This window comes from Tasmannia lanceolata, unplaced genomic scaffold (assembly GCF_043159265.1).
Source record: "Tasmannia lanceolata isolate RefF3 unplaced genomic scaffold, GAP_Taslan_0.1 ptg000006l, whole genome shotgun sequence".
Lineage (NCBI taxonomy): Eukaryota > Viridiplantae > Streptophyta > Magnoliopsida > Canellales > Winteraceae > Tasmannia > Tasmannia lanceolata.
Window position 1 is genome coordinate 19148433 of NW_027518683.1, and position 20311 is coordinate 19168743.

General features: G+C 37.4%; 2 protein-coding genes across 2 annotated transcripts; one reads left to right on the forward strand and one right to left on the reverse strand.

The window, feature by feature from the left end:
• Nucleotides 1-333: 333 nt before the first annotated feature.
• LOC143880017 (ras-related protein Rab2BV) lies at nt 334-8757 on the forward strand. Its single transcript, XM_077382765.1, has 3 exons — nt 334-557; nt 831-1019; nt 7839-8757. The coding sequence occupies exons 2-3, from the start codon at nt 855-857 to the stop codon at nt 8322-8324; spliced, it is 651 nt and encodes a 216-aa protein (XP_077238880.1). The 5' UTR covers nt 334-557; nt 831-854; the 3' UTR covers nt 8325-8757.
• A 2166-nt stretch (nt 8758-10923) lies between these two features.
• On the reverse strand, nt 10924-11898 carry LOC143878798 (uncharacterized). Its single transcript, XM_077381030.1, has 2 exons — nt 11574-11898; nt 10924-11462 (listed from the first exon to the last, which is right to left on the reverse strand). Exons 1-2 carry the CDS (start codon nt 11896-11898, stop codon nt 10924-10926), a joined length of 864 nt encoding a protein of 287 aa, XP_077237145.1.
• Between the last annotated feature and the right edge of the window lie 8413 nt (nt 11899-20311).

Consider the following 20311-nt stretch of genomic DNA (forward strand, 5'->3'; position numbering starts at 1 on the left):
ACTGACCTCAACGAAAGTGACCGGTTCGGTTCCTCGGGTTGGACCCGAACATGTCCACCCCTAGTTTTTAACGTCTTATTGGATGCGAATTATCCCACCGGGGGTGCGAATTTATCATTGCCGCCAAAAAATAAAAAAAAGGAAAACAACGGATCGTATCCGTCCAGTTGTCAGAGACCTGTCATCCTAGCTGTTCACGGGTGTACCCGTTGATTCTCTGTCCATCCAATTGATAACGTGCGCCTGTAGCGATCCATGTCCAATGTAAAGGGATAAATAAATAAATAAAAAGGAAATTCAATTTAATTTATTTTTGTTTATAAATACCCGTATTTTCCTCTTTATAATCTCCCGCAGGCCGTTTTAAATCCCTTTTCGTCCGTTTTTCCGTTTCTTGTTTTTGGCTGAGAAAATGCCGAACAATTTCTCTTCCCCTTTCCCCAGTCTCCTCTGAAAACTGATCTGAATCTTCTGATCTTTCTTCTTTGGATTTCAATCCTAAAATCAAGAACACGAAAAATCTTCGCTTTTTCTCGATCAATTCCTAATCTCACAAGGTAACGCCACTTCTTCTTCTTTTTTTTTTTCTAGTTTTTTTTTAGAAGTTTTGGATCAGATCTGGAGATTAGTAGTTAATTTTATTCTTTTTTGTTTGATTTTTGTTCTTAATTTGAGTTTTTGCTTGGATTTTATTCTCTTTTTGTTTTTTTTTGAAAATTTTCGATCAGATCGGGCGATTACTCGTTGATTTTATTCTTGTTTGTTTGATTTTTGTTCTTGATTTGGTGTTTTTCTTGGATTTTATTCATGATTTTGGATGGATCTGATAGATCGGAGGGTAAGGAGGGGAAGCTATGGCGCATAAGGTGGATCACGAGTACGATTATCTTTTCAAGATCGTTCTAATCGGTGATTCTGGTGTCGGAAAATCGAATATCCTATCTAGGTTTACGCGCAACGAGTTCTGTTTGGAATCTAAGTCCACGATCGGTGTCGAATTTGCAACGAGAACTCTACAGGTGATTTTTCTTTTTAATTTTTTTTGTAATCTTCTTCTTGATTTTGCATGCTTAGCGTTTATCTCCTTGTTTTGCTCTGCTTATTGTTTTGCTTTTTGATAGGTTAGGGCTTTAATTGTGGCTTTAATTGTTCCAATTCGATCATTTAGGCTCGATTTCTTTAGACATAAAACTGGACTTCAAATTTGTTTTATGTTGTAAAAATGAACATAAAATAAATTTTACGTTGAAAGAAACGGAGTCTTACTGAAATTTTGAGTAATATGTTTCATGTTGTTTGTTATTTTTGGTTTCTTCTAATGCTTTTGATAATTTCTTTGAAATCAACCTTTTATTTATGTAAAATAATTCTACATTTGAATATCATTTTGTTGTTGTGAGGAGTGGATTCTAGTGCACTAAAATAATGCATGCTTTGTTGACCTTTATTTTTTTTAAGCTCTTATGTTGACACACACACACACACAGAGATTATATATATATATATATATATATATATATATATATATATATATATATATAGAGGAAACTGTTGGTGCGCTTAAGCTCACCAAGCTTATGGTGCGCTTAAGCGCCAAATCACATGGGTCCCACATTTTCTGTGGTGATCCAAACCATTCATTTGCAAGGTCCTTACATAGATGGGGGGTGTACCAAAAATCAGCTCTATAGAATCATCCTAACCCATCCATTTTTGGAGAATCATCCTAACCCATCCACAAATCTACCCAGTTTTGTCCTCCACAAATGGAAGGGTTAAGATGATCCTATGGAGCTGAGTTTTGGTACACCCCCTATCTACGATAGGGTTAGGATGATCCTAACCCTGCCATCTGTTGAGGGGAAAAATGGGCAGAAACATGGACACACAGTGTCTGTCCATTTTCCACTCCACCTTTGATTGGGTTAGGATGATCCTATAGGGATGATTTTTGGTACACACCCTATCCACGGAAGGGCCTTCCAAATGAATGCTTTGGATCCCCCACAAAATGTGGGGCCACATGTGTTTTTGAGCTATAGCTTAGATAAGCTATAGCTTAGGAACACTTTTCTCATATATATATATATATATATATAGAGGAAAAGGATTGTAAGCTCGAGCGTACCATAAGGGTGCCCAATCACATGGGTCCCACATTTTTTTGTGGTGATCCAAAGCATTCATTTGCAAGGCTCTATCATAGATAGGGTGTGTCCCAAAAATCAGCTCCATTGAATCATCCTAACTCCTCCAAAGTGGAGGGCAAAATTGGGCAGATTTGTGGACAAACAGTGTCTGTCCATTTTGACCTCCACAAATGGATGGGTTAGGATGATCCTATGGAGCTGATTTTTGGTACACACCCCATCTATATAAGGGCCTTTCAAATGAATGCTTTGGATCATCCTAAAAATGTGGGCCCACATGTGATTGGGCACTCGAGCGTACCATAAGGTTGGTACACTCGAGCGTACAATCCTTTTCCTCATATATATATATATATATATATATATATATATATATATATATATATATAGAGAGAGAGAGAGAGAGAGAGAGAGAGAGAGGTTCCTACACACATGTGTAGATAAGTTATCTACACACTAGCTTAAAATAGAGTGGGGGCCACATTATTTGGGTGATCCAAACCATTCATTTTTAAGGCCCTCACATAGATAGGGTGTCCTCAAAAAAATCAAATCCATTGGATCATCCTAACCATTCGAACTGTGGAGGCAAAAAATGGACTAATTTGTGAAGGTTTAAAGACATCCATTTTACCCCCACAAATTGTAGGGTTGGGATGATCCTATGGATCTGATTTTTTGTAGACACCCTATCTATGTGAGGGCCTTTAAAATGGATGGATTGGATCACCCAAACAATGTGGGCCCCCACTGTATTTTAAGCTAGTGTGTAGAGAACTCTCTACACATATGTGTAGGAACCGTTTTCTCATATATATATATATATATATATATATATAATTTATATATGTCATATATGTTATCCCATACCGCTTGCAATCCTGTTGAGCGGTGTCCTGTCTATATCATCTAATCACATACTGAATTTTCTAGGTTGTGGATATTTTCATCTTAGGGATCCGTTTGTGATGCCATTACGCATCATGTTCATGCACGGTAAGCACAGTGGCTGTGTCCTAGATTTCCTCAGTTCATCCAATCATACCCATTCCTCACTACTTTTGCATTTGATGCTTCAGTAGTACTGATAATTGCGAAGGTTACGCAAAAGGACTTTTATATTTACATTAGGATTTTTTTTTTGAATAATCTTACATTAGGAATTCTTCAGATCACATATTTATTTACTTTGTTGGTGATGTCACCAAGAGAAGGAAGTTTGATGAGCTGAGGAAATTTTGAAGAAGGATTTTCAAGTAACGAAACTTGTGTAATTTGAAGTGAAACTCTAGAGGTTGAAATAAAGAAGAATTTATAGAATTTATAAGAATTTTTTTTTTTTATTGTTCTGTGATCGCACCGGCTGGAAAGAATGAGAGACTGGATTTTTGAGATGAGGTGCTGTGCTGTGGGAAACTTTATTAACATATCTAATTCATCAATCAGGTTTATCATTATTGCATGCCCCTAGAATTTCACTCGTTAAAGAAGCAAACATGTATCTTATGTCTCGTTAAAGAATCAAACGGGTATTTTATGTTATATTTTGTGACCCTAATGATGGATTGCTTATAATCTTTAATGACCGAAGTATATTATTGTGTGTTCTAGAGGAATTACCAATATAGTGTGATCAGTGGTAGAAAAGATAATGTCATTATGCCCATAACATCTGATAACAACATAGATAGCTTGGAAAAAGTATTTAAATTATTGTTGAAGAAGAAGAATTTTGCAATGAAATCAGCGAATTCATTAATCCACTTCTACTGTTCTTCACTGAGAAAATTTCTAATACGAATAGCTTTTGACGTCAAAGCTGATATTGTAGCTTGGAGTGGCATTGGGAAGGATTGACCAAGTTATAGCTTAGGGGAGATTTTAAGAAATTGGAAGATCATCATTCAAGAAATGAAGAAGAAACAAATTGAAGCACCTAATTGGAATCCCCCACCAAATGGTTGGATTAAATTGAACTTTGATCGAAGTTCCAAAGGAAATCCAGGTCAAGCAGGGATAGGTGGCTTATTCAGGGACTCAAGCGGATCTATTCTTCTTTCATACTCTGGACCGACTGGAAATTGTGACTCAAATGTGTTGGAAGCTCGTGCATTATTATGGGGATTGACGTGGTTTGCAAATCATGGAAGTGGTCAACTGATCATTGAAGGAGATTCATCAAATGTAAAATCACGGGCTACTAACAAGGCGATAGGTCCTTGGGCGATAGTGGACATTGTGCGGAAATTAGGGACTTAGTGGCATCCTTATCCCTAAAATTCCAGCATAAGTGTCGGTCCGCCAATGAGGAAGCCAAAAAATTTGCTGAAGAAGGGGTGGAAAGACAAGAAATTGTCATTCGTCCAGGTGGACCATAATTGGAGTTGAAGGGAGATTGAAAAGGGGCGTCCAAGGATTACTTCTATTTCTGGTCAGCAATCTGTTTTTGGGATGATGTAAATGCTGTTATACAAGTGGGACACCTTGTCCCTGCGATGTAATATGATGTAGAGTATTAGTAAATTTGTTTCCTTTAAAAAAAAAGGTTTCAATACATTAAGTATATCTTGAACTTGTTTCTTTGAACAAACAAGTTTCTGGAACTATGGATGACGGATGTGCTTTGAAGTGGAGGATTTTGTAATTGCAAATGCTGTTAACATATTCTCTCCAAGGTCAACACGTAAAAAAAATATTTTGGCTAGATAGAACACCAAATCTCTAGCCTGAAAGGGGCAATATAAGTCAAAGAATACCATTCAAAAATATATATATATATATATATATATATATATATATATATATATATATATATATATATATATATATATATATATATATATATATATATATATATAAGTCAAAGAAGTTGAGGGTTGTTATTGATAGCATTATTAATATATCGTACTCGAGGAATGAAAATATCAACTCTTTTTTCATGTAGCAAAAATTAGAAAGTCTTAACTGGAAGGAGGACTTAGAATTTCCATTTTGGAAAGAATATACGTTCAGGGGATGTCAGTTAATTGGCAACCCTGGACCAGCGGGTATGGGGGTGTATTTAGGGATGCCAATCGAGGTCCAATCAGCTGAACAGATTCAATGAAAGCGGAGATAAGATCACTTTTAACTGGAATAGTTTGTTTAGGACGGAATCAGGGGGAAGCCTTCTTGTTGAAGGAGATTCATCCAACGTCATTTCTTGGATGAGAGGTGACAAGAAGGGACCTTGGAGATTTGGACCGTTTGTTACTGAGATTAGAGAGTTAATCGAAGGTTTCATGGAGGACTCTTATATCATGGATGAACATATTTTTCTGACGGAGAGTGCGCAAAAGTAAAAGTGGGGGCCACTTCTCAATGATCCTAACCATTTATTTTGTAGAACTTCTTATGAATGCACCATGGTGCAAAATCCATGCCCATTGGACAGTTCTAATCCTCCCAATTGTGGTTGTTAAATGGATGATGAGAAAACAAAGAAGCAACGGTCTGTTTCCACAGCCACAAATTGGAGGGGGAATCATCTGATGACAGTGGATTTTGATGCAAAGACCTAACAGAGAAACAGTTTGGACCATTGAACAAGTGGGCCCCACTTGTACTTCCATCCGCTCATATTTTGTCTTAGAAAAATATGCTCATGCATCATATAAGAGCACTTAAGCATATTGACTGATAAACTAGCAACGTCAAGGATTAATCGTGAAGCTTTGTATTATGAGCTGGAATTGCTGCTGATGTAAATTTGTAGTTTTTTCTGTTCTTATTAATAAAGTTACTATTAAAAAAACTTGGGAGCTACAATCCATGAGGTCTATCAAGTTGTAAAAAGAAAGCATTTGCCATGCGTTCGCAAATTAGTTGGATTTTGGTTTACATTTTTTTTGAATGGTGGATATTGGAATACATTTCGGGTGATATTAAGTAACATGGAAATAAATAATTTCATGTCCTTCCATCCACCATGTTTCTAACTTGCAGATAGATATAATTCTTGTTTTGCTGTCATTGCACCTGCTATTTTTATCATATTTGGGTCTAAATATCTGTCTTCAGCTAGATTTATGGACATGGACACGAGGGTCGCGTGTCGACATGGACACGACGGACCCCCAAAATTTAGAAATGGGGACATGGGTAAATTAGAAACTACATATAATCATAATTTATGGATATGAATTCATGTCTCGAGACACGGATATGAGTTGTCTGACATGGAAACATCTAAAAATCTATAAATGGTGACATGTACAATTACTAGTTACTATCATAATTTGTAAAAATATAAATATGGTATTCATTTAACAAACTAATAAATCTTAGAATTAATCAGCTATAATCTAAAACAAACATGAGACGATCAAATAACAATGCATTCATCAATCTAATCTAGTTACACGAGATAATCAAATAACAATGCATTCATCAATTTAATCTAGTTCTTTTCCATCTCCAATAAACAACGAGAAAAGGAGACTAATTTGATGCAATGAATATAGTGTTGAAATAAGAGCTTGTTTAGGGTTTTAGGTTTAGGGGAGGGGATATAACATCAAATATTAGTTAAAGAAGAGTTTATAATAAAAGAAGAGCTTATAATAAAAGAGGTTAACACGATATTCTATAATAACATAATGTCACACTTGAGACGGTACAAAAACGTGTCCCTATGCCCACATTAAGTCTACCACTTCTAGCAGTACATTTAAAAGTGTCCAAAGGAGTGTGGACACGTGTGGACATGCGTGTTGTGTCGGACATGGCACGACACGTGTGTTGGCAATATATTCGAAGTGTCAGCTAAATCATACGCTTCAGGTGGAGCTAGGTATGTTGCATTTGTGATGCCCAATTATGTCCTATTTAATCCAAGTGAGCTATTCAGAAAACATTCTGAGGCCACAGTACTAAAAGTCAATGATTTGACATGGAAATCAGCTGAGTTGACCGAATTCAGCAGAAAGTTTAGTTGAGTCTGCTCATTGATGACTGGTGGTTCTGGATCTAATGCCGAAGGACTTATCTTCCGACTGCATATTTTGGTTGTGTATTATTGTCAAGTAATTTACATGTACCTAAAAAGTATTGAGTATTTTAATTAACTTGAGTCAGTTGAGTTTCCATCAGATCCACGGGGGACTCAATCGATTTACTTGACTCGTCCCACTTTCACGCTGAGATGAAATCTTCTTCTTGAGGTATGCTTGGGCCCTTCAATATGGGAATGTGCTTATCAAGGTCAAGAACACATTATATCTTGTTCTGGATTTCAACTTTCTACTCCTGGGCTTTCATTAAGGGTAGTAAAATGATTAGCATTGTTCAATTCGTTGATCTGTTTTCTTATTCTGCCATTTGGGAAACTCACAGATCCCGTTTCCCTTAATGTCTATGAATTGGATACTGGAAACAACACTCTCTAACCTGGCAGTTCGGGGTTTGTCCAGTGATGAACTTTTAAAATGAAGGACCTGATGAGGATGTACTATTGCATGTACTATTTCTAACTTGCATAAAAGAACATAATCTCTAATTGGCATGCACTATTCTGTGTTGTCAATCGAAGTATCTAAATTTTGTCACATACAAAATATTACAAGTGCATTTTCATTTGTGGTTTGTCATATGAATGTATGTACACAGGTTTGATTGCTAATGGAATAAGTGTTTTTGTTCCTGTAACAGGTAGATGGAAAGACAGTAAAGGCACAAATATGGGACACTGCGGGTCAGGAGAGGTATCGAGCCATTACGAGTGCTTATTACAGAGGTGCAGTGGGTGCACTCTTGGTTTACGACATAACTAAGAGGCAAACTTTTGACAACGTTCAGAGGTGGCTCCGTGAACTGAGGGACCATGCTGACTCAAACATAGTCATCATGATGGCTGGAAACAAGTCCGACCTGAACCATCTGAGAGCCGTCCCTGATGATGATGCTCAGGCCTTGGCCGAGAAGGAGGGACTCTCGTTTCTCGAGACATCGGCATTGGAGGCATTGAATGTCGAGAAGGCATTTCAGACTATACTGACGGAGATATATCATATAATAAGCAAGAAGGCTCTTGCAGCACAAGAAGCCGCAACCACAACTGGGCCTGGCCTAGGGACAACCATCAATGTTTCTGATTCTACCGGAAATTTTTCGAAGAAGAACTGTTGTTCTACTTAGGCTTTGTCTTTAGAGAGAGGCTATAACCTGAGGGAATGTGTTTTTTCTTGCGTTTTTACTTGTGCAGATCACACATCTAAAAGGCATGGAGAGTATTTTCTACATATTTGAGATGGTGTGGTTAAAGAGGCTGCTATGTGATGCAGAGTTAAATCATCATCAGGAGAATTTCTCAGAGTGAAAGGTGACACTTTAGTGTAGTTTGTGGTTTTCTCCCTCTTTTGTTTCTTTGAGTTTCATGGTACTGACAGGCATTGCAGGGAGGGTTTCTGTGTCTCAGTAGGGATGGATATAATCATTGTAAGTGCACTTTGTCCTTTCGTCTTTTGAGCTGTTCCTAACATGGAATAAAGTCTGTTTACCTTTTAAAATCAGGATACTAGATTCCTTTGCACTTATCAGAATCCAAATTAAAGGATTTTTTCCCCTTTAATTAGTACTGTTTGTCACTTGATTTGTTACAAGTCATACTGGTCTAAGAAATGAATGTGGGAGAGATGCTGGCACCTGTTTCCGGGAAACAGATTGCCTGATTATGATGTGGAGATCAACGGCAAATCATACCCATTCAAAAACAAAAAATATCATACCATTTATCATTCAGAAAAAAAATAAAAAAATAAAACTGTTGTATTATATCGAGGTACATCAAAATATCCACTCTCTTGGTATAGATTGAACTTGGTTTGGGTTGCCCAAGGCCTCAACATTAACCCAACCCAATCCGAGTCGAAATCTGGTTGAACCCGTCAGGTTCAGGTTGAGCCCGGCCAAAGTTGTACCTCTATCCTATGCCCATGGTATTTGCCACAATGACCCATGATCATGACCAAGACACATTGCCATGATCAACTGTAAATGCTACAGTGATGAACATGAGCTCATTAACGATGTCATTTTTGCAGAGAATTCTGTCTACTGCTTCCTAGATTAAGATCCCATCAATGAGCCAGCTTGAAGCCCTTATTGAAAAAGGAAAACTGAAGAGCCAAAATCTCTGCACGTACAAACATTCGGGGGCTGTTTGGAAACGCAGATTTTAGAATTCAGGTTTTTAGTTTGAAAACAGTGTAAAAGAGGGTTCATGTTCAAGCTGATGTGTGCTGTCCTGACAGCCTCATTTTTAATGGCGAGCATCCGTTGCTAAAAATTGGTGTATATTTTTAAAGAAAAAAAATAGCATTAGCAATGGATAAACCCGCTGCAATTTCTAAATATATAGCCACCGATGTTTAACCATCACAAAATCTGCCCTTTAGCTAAGCCATTTTTGGCTACTGATATATTTTTGTTTCTACAGATATATAGCAGCAGATTTAGTCCGCCACCAATTAGTGTATTTCTTTGTTGTGAGTAATGACTCAAAGAGCTAATCCAAGAGAAGATTCATGTTTAAATAGATTTCCTACACAAGCATTAGGAAATCCGTTAGAATCAATGAAAGTCCTATGTAAATGTAGGTAGATTCCTAGAGGACCCAAGTGGATTCTTTAGAATCCATCAATGGAATCAATTATTTCAAAATAAACGGGCACTTTGCAATCTTTTTAATAGAATGAAATATGATATTTTGAAAGCTTTAATGTCCTCCTCAATGCCATATGGATTCACGGAGTCAATCAATAGTGAATTCTATTGATCAAGCAACATACCATCTAGATGGACTCCTAGGAATCAGTGGTAGATTTCATCAATTTAAGGGCTGTTTGGATACGCGGATTTTAGAATCCGGTTTTTAATTTGAAAATAGTGTAAAAGAGGGTATGAATCTGGATGCTGTCCTGGCAGCGTCTCTTGGATTTTAAGCAAGATAATCAGGTTTTAAAAATCTCTCTTACATCCTATGATTTCTAAAACTTGGAAATATGGGAGGATCTGCTACTCTCTTGCTGATGAAAGAAGGGAGAGAAGCAAAAAATGAGTAAAAAACGACGGCTGATTCTCTTCTTCTCTCGTCTCTAACCCTCTTTTACACTGTTTTCAAACTAAAAACCTGGATTCTAAAATCTACATATCCAAACGGCCCCTTATGCTCTGTTCTCTCGTCGGGAAAGGAAAGGAAAGGGAAGTGAAGGGAAGTAAACTGATGTGGCAGAAAGGAAAAGAAACCTGACAGAAACTTGTCAGATGAGCGTTTCGTTGCACAGAAACCTGACAGAAACTAACAGAAACTACAGAAATATGCGTTTCGTTGCAGGGAAACTCAATAGAAACCTGTTAAATAGAAACTGTGACAAACTGATATGCAGAATGATTCCAACATAGAATCTAGTCTAAAATAAGTGGGTCTAACCCTCTGAAGTCAATCAAAATAAGAAAACCATGACAAACAGAAGTTGAATAATAACAAAGCCAATCAAATTGTCACAAATATAGAGTTGCCAAGAAGAAGCAGACCGTAATATCGCATAACAAAAAGACCAAGCCAAGTCCTTACATCTATAAGTCCAAGCCAACTAACAAAAATAGTACATAAACATGTTCACAAAAAAAAACAGACAAGCCAACCAAAAAAAAGATCATGTCCAAATGAAGTCCACATCCAGAACCATCCAACAACCACATGTTTATGTACGTCCACATCCACATCCACAATCACTCAGAATTCAAGGTTTTCCATCTTCCTCCACATGTAGCGCTCCCTCCTTTCTACTGTGTACTTCTTAAAAGCACGAACCTCCGTAGGGTTACGGTTGATGTACTCATAAGCCCTCTCCAAGATGTCCTCCTCGAATCCTTGTAACCCAAACACGGCATCATGAAGCTCGTCATTGTCAAAAGATTCCTTCGATAGATCCTTGATTGCATCTACAATCTTCTCCAAACTTGAAGTAAACCCTTCCATCAAATTCATATATTTTGCTGCACTACGCTTCGTCCCCCTCTGATCTTCATCGCTTCTTGCAAAATCTCTAACCGGAGATGAAGTTCTAGGCCCAGGTCCCCTACTGCTCTCACCCACCATAAGAGACTTTGGAATTGTTTCAGTCTCAGGGGTATCGCCAATCCCCAAGTCATCTATATGCGGAGCTGAACTTTGCACCTCCTGACTAGGGGCAACGTCATCCCTACTCCACCCACCCGTGGCATAGTCTTCGCAAAAAATGTGACGAAAATCATCTATCAACACATGTTTCTCTGTAAAATATTTCTTATGTTCAGGGTGAACCCACAAGAAATTCGGAAAAATAGTTTTAAATATTACGAGCCAGAGTAATTAACAAATGAAACAAAGATGTCACTTTGTACTCACAGCGACCCAAGCATTGTAGACATCTTCCGTCACTTCGATCTTCTTATTGACGTCATCCCAGCCAAATCCGCTGGTGTTTATTATAGTGTTGACGGCCACGAATTTCTTTTTTAGGGTCTTGACTTGATTTTTGATATGCTCTTTCGTCATATCTTTCCCATATCGACTATTCATTGCTCTGCTTGTCGCCGTGTATGCGACATCTTTAAAGCCATTGGGTATCTTGTGCCCTTCCGATACTTGTTCCAATAACGCATCCACCAACACCTTATCCATCTCAGTATTCCAGTAATGGTTCCTACCCACGCGACTTGCAGCCATCCTATATGAATTGAAACAATAACAAGAAACTCATGAGACCATACAATAACGAGAAACTCATGAGACCATACATAAAACTTATGAGACCATACAATAACGAGAAACTCATGAGACCATACATAAAACTCATGAGACCATACAATACGAGTTTATTGTTTTTTAAAAACAAGCTACAAACAAGCCATACACATTAAAAAAAAGGCGATACATAAATCAACGTTGAAAGTCATTCCACATATTCGTGATCAATTCATTTCTAATCATAGTCCCCTCTCGTGCATCATCGGCCCTACTAAGTGGAACATATGGGACAGGCTCTTCTTCCTCAGGCGGGCCACTGCTCGTAACTCTAGATCTACGTCATCAAGAAGATCATCATCTGCCATCTCCCTCCGTATGAAATTGTGGACACAACAACAAGCTAGAACAATATCAATCTGTTTTTCGTATGGGTACATCGGTTCCTCGTTTAAAATTCTAAAGCGCTTCTTGAGGACGCCGAATGCACGTTCCACTACATTCCGGAGCGATGAATGTCTGTGATTAAAGAGTTCCTCTGGCGTTCGTGGTCTTCGACCCCTGATTTCATTTAAATGATACGCTATGCCTCGGTGCGGTGTTATAAAACTACGAAGTAAAGGATAGCCACCATCGCCGAGATAAAACTTCCCTACAACGAAGAAATTATTGTCTCAGTATCGCCATTGTCTATTCATAACCGACATAATAAGTAGAAGGAAAGGTAAAGGATACCTGGAAGGCAAGGAAGCCCATTAGGTCGTGATGCTGCATTTCCTAATATCCTTGAGTCGGATGCCGATCCTTCCCACCCAGCCAAAATGTAATTGAACTTTAAATCGAAGTCACAAACTACCAACACATTTTGAGAAGGATAACCTTTTCGTAATAAACCGAGGCTTATATTCGGTTCTCACTTTAGCAGGAATATGAGTTCCGTCTATTGCACCAATGCAATCCTAGTATAGAAAGGTTAAAATATATCAGTCAGTATCTTAAATAAGGCCAGAATCTTAGTATTTGAGGTTACCTTGAAATAAGGCCAGAATCTTGGATTAGTGCGAATGACTTCTGGTATCTCACTCGTCTGAGGTTTTATAAACTCGGACTTCAAGCTTAGAATAGTTTTCAAGACCTTGTTGAAATAACGAGAAACCGTGGAACCTGATCGTTGTGTGAAGGCTCTAATTGACCGGTTCCGTTGATTGTGAGATACAATATGTAAGAACATTGCAACCTGCTCGTCAATGTTACAATGTATTATATCTTGAAGTTCGCCGGTGCTTCTAAGCAGTCGAACAAATCGTCCGAAGCACCTGACGTTCATCCTAAGTAAGTGGTTGCAATGTTCGTCTGACGTCACGGCACGCGTAATAAATTCCCGATCTGTGAAGTAGTTGTTTTCGTTTGGAGCTCGTCGTAAGTATTCGTCGTAATACTGTTGGAAGAATACGAGTGCAGTGGTTGCTGCGCTCACTATTGTCGCAACAGCACTCACAATCAACTTTGCCCTCTTTGTGAGGCGACTATCCTCAGTTCTAAGTCTCCTATCGTCCATCTAACAATAAGTGGATAGTACTAAAAAACAAATCATGAGTTAACAATAACAATTAAAACGTGAACAGTCAAAACCCAATTAAAACATGAATCATGAGTTAACAATTATGTGGTTTAACACAGCAAAAACACAGAGTACACGATAGAAGAGTGCTATAACATAAAGAAAATAAATGCCATAACACTCTATAATACCCTATGTACTTAAGTCTTTTTTCTGTATCATTCACCTATCTCCACTCTCTTCTGCTAAACTTTCTAGGGCTGACTACCTAACCCTCCATAACACTGATTAAAAAATCCAACTCGTGAAGCCCATTAAAACTGATTTCATAACATGGCAATTCAGAGCAACCCTAGATTTATTACCTTGAATTAAAGATTATAAAAAAAGAAATCAAGACTATTAAAAAGAAATTAAGAACACACATCAGGAAGGTTAGGAAGAAGGAAATTGACAGTAGGATGATTACCTGCAAAAGAAGAAAAAGAACATGACTAACAAGAAAAAATCATATTTGTGGAACCCTAAATCCATCCAAAATCAAAAATAGATCAGGTGTTCAAATTGATAAAACTAACTGAGTATCAAATGACTCAATCAAGTATCAAATAGACAGAGTCACAGAGACTTGCATCAAACGGTTTTAAAACTTGGAAAAAAAACACCCACAAAATACTCAAGCTAATATGCTAAGCTAAAATACATGGAGAGTTCAGTGTGGAGTGTTTCCTTCATAGAACAAAAATTAGTCCAAGATACAATGAAAAAAAAAACCTCCAACTAATTTGCTAAGCTAGAATACATGGAGAGATCTGTTTGGAATTTTCATTTTAAAAATCAGCGAAAAATACTTTAAAAATGCAGGGCACAAAAGTAACCAAAAAATAAATGTGTAAATCAACAGCAAATGTATTCCTGCAAAGATCTAAAGCTCATATAGAGCTTTTTTGAACCAAAGATATGTGGATCTACAGAGGAGAAACAAAAATCCGAAACCCTAACCCAGTAATAGAATACCAAAATAGAATGGGAAAAAAAACAAAAAATGAAACCCTAACCCAGTAAATCCAAATCCCTACCCAAACCCCATAAATCCAGCAAAAAAAATAAATCAGACAGATAGAGCGAGAGAGAGAGAGAGAGAGAGAGAGAGAGAGAGAGAGAGAGAGAGACTTATTGGAAGGTGATAGTCGTCGACAATGGAGGTTTTGCGAGGGAGAGAGAGAGAGTCGTCGAGAATGGAGGTCTTGAGAGAGAGTCTAAGCGAGAAAGAGAGAGAGAGAGAGAGAGAGAGAGAGAGAGAGAGAGAGAGAGAGAGAGAGTGTCGATCGTCGGGTGAAAGTCTCGGAAAGAGGGGCTTTCTGATGTATGAGGTAGGAAAAGGGCTTTCCGTGAAATCACGGAAACCCCTTTTCCACGTAATTTTTAACAATTTCCACATCAGGGAAAAAATTTTCCGCAGAAACTAAAAGAACACGCTTTTTACGGTTTTCCACGGAAACAAAGTGGACTTTCCGCATAAAAGAGGGGGAAGGAAACTTTAATCCATCTTAGTTTATTTGTTTACTATTTATGTTCTCTTAGATTTCATTGATTTAGCATGTTTCTGCTCTAGCTGGACTCCTAATTTTGATGCATGACGGTCGAGCAGCAACACGAAATGGAAATCACCCAAAGAGTGTCTATATTAATTTACTCTCTTCAATTTTTTTTCCTTTCTTTTCTCACTAGTGGGACAAATCGCACGGGCGACCAAAGGAGTGAATGATCATAAAAGGATGTGTTAAAATTGCTTTTTGAAAAAGAAAAGAAAAGAAGTTTCCATCCAAAGATGATAAAAAGGGCAAGACATGACCTAACAGAGACTATACAATGATAATTCAAAAGCAAGAAAATGGCAAAAGTTGGAAGGAAAAATAGATACTTCTCATTACGATCATCAAAATTAAAAAATCAATAGATACTTCCCATCACCATCATCAAAATTAAAAAAATCAAATATTAATAAATAAATAATTTGACCTTGGAAATTCAAGTTAAGCTAGTATGAGAGGCTGTGTGGTTGGTTCTTCCTGATTTGATGTAGTTTGATTTTCTATGGTTGTTTGATTTTCATTTTTCTTCTTTGTTTTTTCTTTGTATTGTCTCTGAGTTTTCCACTGGTCTTTTCTTTGTGGATTTTCTTTCGGATGAGAGAGGGAGAGAGGGAGAGAGAGACCCTTTTAGCGTGAAAAAACACATAGTTCTATCCTGAATCCTATCTCTTTAAAAGGGTTTCTCCAATCAAATCTACTTCTTATTAGAATTCTGATAAAAAGGTATCTCTCTATCTCTCAAAATCCAATCTCTTTAGAATCCTTATTATTAGGAATTAAGAGTTAAAAATATAAGCGATTTCCAAATACTGAGAGAGTGTTTTGAGAAACCCCCATCCTGCTATATTATTCTTTGGGAAATGTTATCAGCACTACTGTATTTTGATGAGGGCACTCCTCACTTTATTAAAAGTACGGTATGGCCATCACATTAGGATGATCCAAACCATCCATTAGATGGACCACAGCCTAAATAGGTCGTGCCCCAAAAATTATTTCCATAGCTTGATCCTAACACTCCGATCTATAGAGGGTTAGGATCAACCCTCTAATATTCTAAGAATAAGCTCACTAATCTAATATTAGCTATCTAATAAAAGAAACGTTCTCATGATGTGGAAAGTAAATATGAGAGGCTATGTGAATGTGGGAGAGTTCCTAAATTTTAACTAGTCATGGCTCTCTTTGGATAGTCCATCCATGCCATATAGCGCCCAATCCAACGATCATCTGCTCTTGCATTAAATTCGTTGGTAATATATATAAAATCTTTTAATCTATCTTACTTTATTTTTTCAGGATTTTTGCTCTCATGTCCTTTACCCTTCTCAGAGCTTGTTCTACACCCAAATCTTATCTGTTGAACAATGCAAGCCATTCGATCGACGTCTAATTTTGGAAGCAGCTGATAAGTGATTAAGATAAGACTTATCCCCTTATCACACTAGTTATGATGGTCTATGATCTCACTATAAAAAATATGAATCATTTTAAATCCCCTTTTGTGAAATATATTCTAGTTAGTCTCCAAGAATTATATATAGTTGATATTATTTTATTGATAAAAATTTCCTTCGAAAAACTCGAAAAACAATGTTCTTGTCCAGAGTTTCTTTGTTTTCATATTGAAGGAAATTTTAAAGAGAAAATGGTTCCTACACACTTGTGTAGATTAGTTATCTGCACACTAGCTTAAGATACAGTGGGGCCCACATTATTTGAGTGATCCAAACCATTCATTTTTAAGGTCCTCATATAGATAGGGTGTCCACAAAATATCAAATCCATAGGATCATCCTAGCCATTCGAACTGTGGAGGCAAAAAGTGAACTAATTTGTGAAGGTTTAAAGACGTCCATTTTACCTCCACAAATCGTAGGGTTGGGAGGATCCTATGGATCTGATTTTTTGTGGACATCCTATCTATGTGAGGGCCTTTAAAATGAATGGCTTGGATCACCCAAACAATGTGGGCCCCCATTGTATTTTAAGCTAGTGTGCAGATAACTTATCTACACAAGTGTGTAGGAACCGTTTTCTCAATTTTAAAATGCTTTTGATATGTGACGTACTAAAAGTATAACTTATTTCGAAAAAATAATTATTTTGAAATTTCTTCAAATAGCATTTTAACCAACCAAAACTCATCAATTTAGAGACTCTACGGAAATATTCGTCAAAAGGTAACTTGTTGGCCATTTCATGAATTTTAATTACTAATTGGAAGGTGATAAATTATATGGTGCCAAAACGTGAAGTCCAGTGTAGATGGTACCAACTACACTTGGACTTTAGGCTAGGGAACCATATAATTAATTTCTCTTCGATAATAGGCACTAACTCAACTTGTAGCATATGCATTAACCAAATGTAAGGATGCTGACAGCTTTTTGGGAATTGTAAGAACTAGTTAAGTATACAGTAGAAGGTTAGTTCACGGATAACAAAATCTGTTGAATAGTGAGCCTATGTGATTGCTCTCTCATGCAACAGCCAGCCTGCGAAATGCCTTCTCTGAAGGTCCCTACCAAATCCGTCTTAATATATTGGCACTCCTCTCTTTGTTTACACTTTTCTCATTGGCTGGTCCAATTTCCAAAGAGAACAGATATCAATGCCCCTTTTCCCACCATTTCCACTCCTTTTCCAATGTGCACTAGTAATCCTTTTTATTAATTAGTGTTATCTTCTACTTATTCGGAAAAAAGAGTTTACAACAGTGTTTAGAAACATGGATGCGGCTGAGGAAAAAATCCTTGTTGACCTGCCACAAACGCAACCAAGAATGCAGTTGATGCGGTGAGTACTCAGTTGACGAACAAAACTTGGCTGCGCAATGTTGCGCAGGAGGTTCCTGCGCAACGCCCTAAAATAAAGAGGAAACAGGGGGTGTGGAAATATCAAACATGGGGTGTGAAAAATATCAGACAATGGAATTCATATTGCCACATCCCCTCCTTTTACTGTATTTTAATGTGTTGCGTAGGAACCTCCTGAGCAACGTTGCGTAGCCAAGTTTTTTTCTCAATTGACGCTGTCATAACTCGGGAGAGTCAAAAGAGATTTTGGGGTGAAATGTGGAACACGGCCAAAGGAAAAGGGAGTTGACTCGGGGGAGTCCACAATGATGCGGGAGAGTTTTAAAACTTTAGTCTACAGTTTTCAACTCGTGAAGGCTTTCCCTCTCCGTTCTCCTTTAACTTCCACTTACTGAATTTTCTTGGTTGGTTGGTCCTTACACCCTTTAAGTTGGGTGAATTTCCTTCAACGCCTACCCCACTTCCCTTTTTGCCCACCGGCCAACTATATTCTAAGCCCACTGAGATATAAATTCTTATATGCTACCAGCAGCTATCAACAGAGTCCAAGAAGACTTTCAATCTTTAGGTCACTACCAAACCCAATTCACAATCAAGTAAAGGAATGAAGAAGATATGTTCAAGGCAACGATTCCTTTCTTAACTCATCCTTATCACATTGCTATCAACTACCCACTAATAGATAACAAGACACACGAGAATCAATCAAAAGAGTCAGTAAAATTGACTGCCATGAGAGCTCTCCCTATAATCACTTATTTTCTCCCAATTGAATATTGATTGGACTCTTAAGGCCATCTTCTACCTTATGGTTGTTAGAGTAATTAGGGTTTAAGCAAGGATGCTTAAAGCATTACACCCAAGGTATCTATTTTGGAATACCAAGTTTGTTGCCTCCAGCCCCTATATATAGAGATACACTAGGGTTTTAATAGGTTAGTGGGCTCTAGTCCAAATAGGCCCACTACACCGGTTTATTATCTTATTGGGCTTATATTAGAACATACATGGGTTATATTATATACCCAACAATCTCCTCCTATGTTCTACATATAGCACAATCCAATAGACAGTTAATGTAATGTCCAAACAAAATTATTGAATCATCCATATCACCATATCAATAAAGATCTGTAATCCAACTGAAAACAAAAATACTTTAAAGAATAACCAAGAGTTTTAGAAATAATCTAAACTCAAACATAAGCAGTTTCACATGTAGGTGAACTATTTAATCAACTGAGAAGAAAATAATAGTTCCCACTGCTCTTTAAGGATTCACTCATCAAGTAAGTCATCCTTATCAAGATCCAAATTGAGGCAATCTCCTCTATTTTCGCCAATTCCTGTAAATTACCAAATATGAATTTCATTAAAAATGAATCCAATCATTTGTGTATTGTACTAAAAGTATCTAGTTCTACCAGAAGAACTTAGTACAATTTCATAATGGCTAAAAAACAAATATCAATATCAATAAGCATCAATGTCAAGTTTCAATCAAGAACAAGACTTAAACAGTTTCTTTTACAAAGAACCATTCCATGTTTCCATTTGGAATGTTACAGGCATCATATCCAAATTGAGTTAAGCTGTATCATCAAGTTTGGAATGAAACAACCTTTCCCAAGAAGGACATGTCATCAAATGTGGAATGACATAAAGACAACTGTAAACATCATTGAAACATATCAAGTGCTTATCTAGGCCAAGATAGGGAGATTCAAAAAATTCAAAATAATATGAATGTAGGTTAAGACACGTCTACACAGTCTTTAACCCCATCTCCCTCACAGTTTTGAATATTCGATCTTTGTTCAGTCCCTTCGTAAGAGCATCAGCCATATTATCCTTCGATTTCACATCAACCAAAGTGATAATACCTTGTTCTAGAAGATAATTCAGCGTGGCATGTTTCAGCCTGACATGTCTCCTCTTACCATTAAAGAGTGAGTTTTTCACAATCGTAATTGTAGCTTGATTATCACAGAACAAACTTAAAGAGTTAATCTTTAAATGGGTCAATGGAATGTCCAGGATCAGATCTCTTATCCACTCTGCTTCATCTCCTGTAGAAGCTAAAGCATAAAGTTCCGATTCCATAGATGACAGAGCAATACAAGTCTGTTTCTTTGACTTCCATGCAACAACGGCTCCACCCAGTGTAAAAACATAACCACTGGTAGATTTACTGTCTCCTAATTCTGAGCCCCATGATGCATCAGAATACCCTTCCAGGATAGGAGGATGGCTATTATAACATAGAGCATATCCTTGAGTACCCTAAGGTATCTCATCAGCCTCATAAGGGCATCCCAGTGCTCATGGCCAGGATTACTAGTGAAACGACTCAGCATGCCAACTGTAAAGGCTATGTTTGGCCTAGTGCAACTCATAGCATACATGAGACTACCAATCAG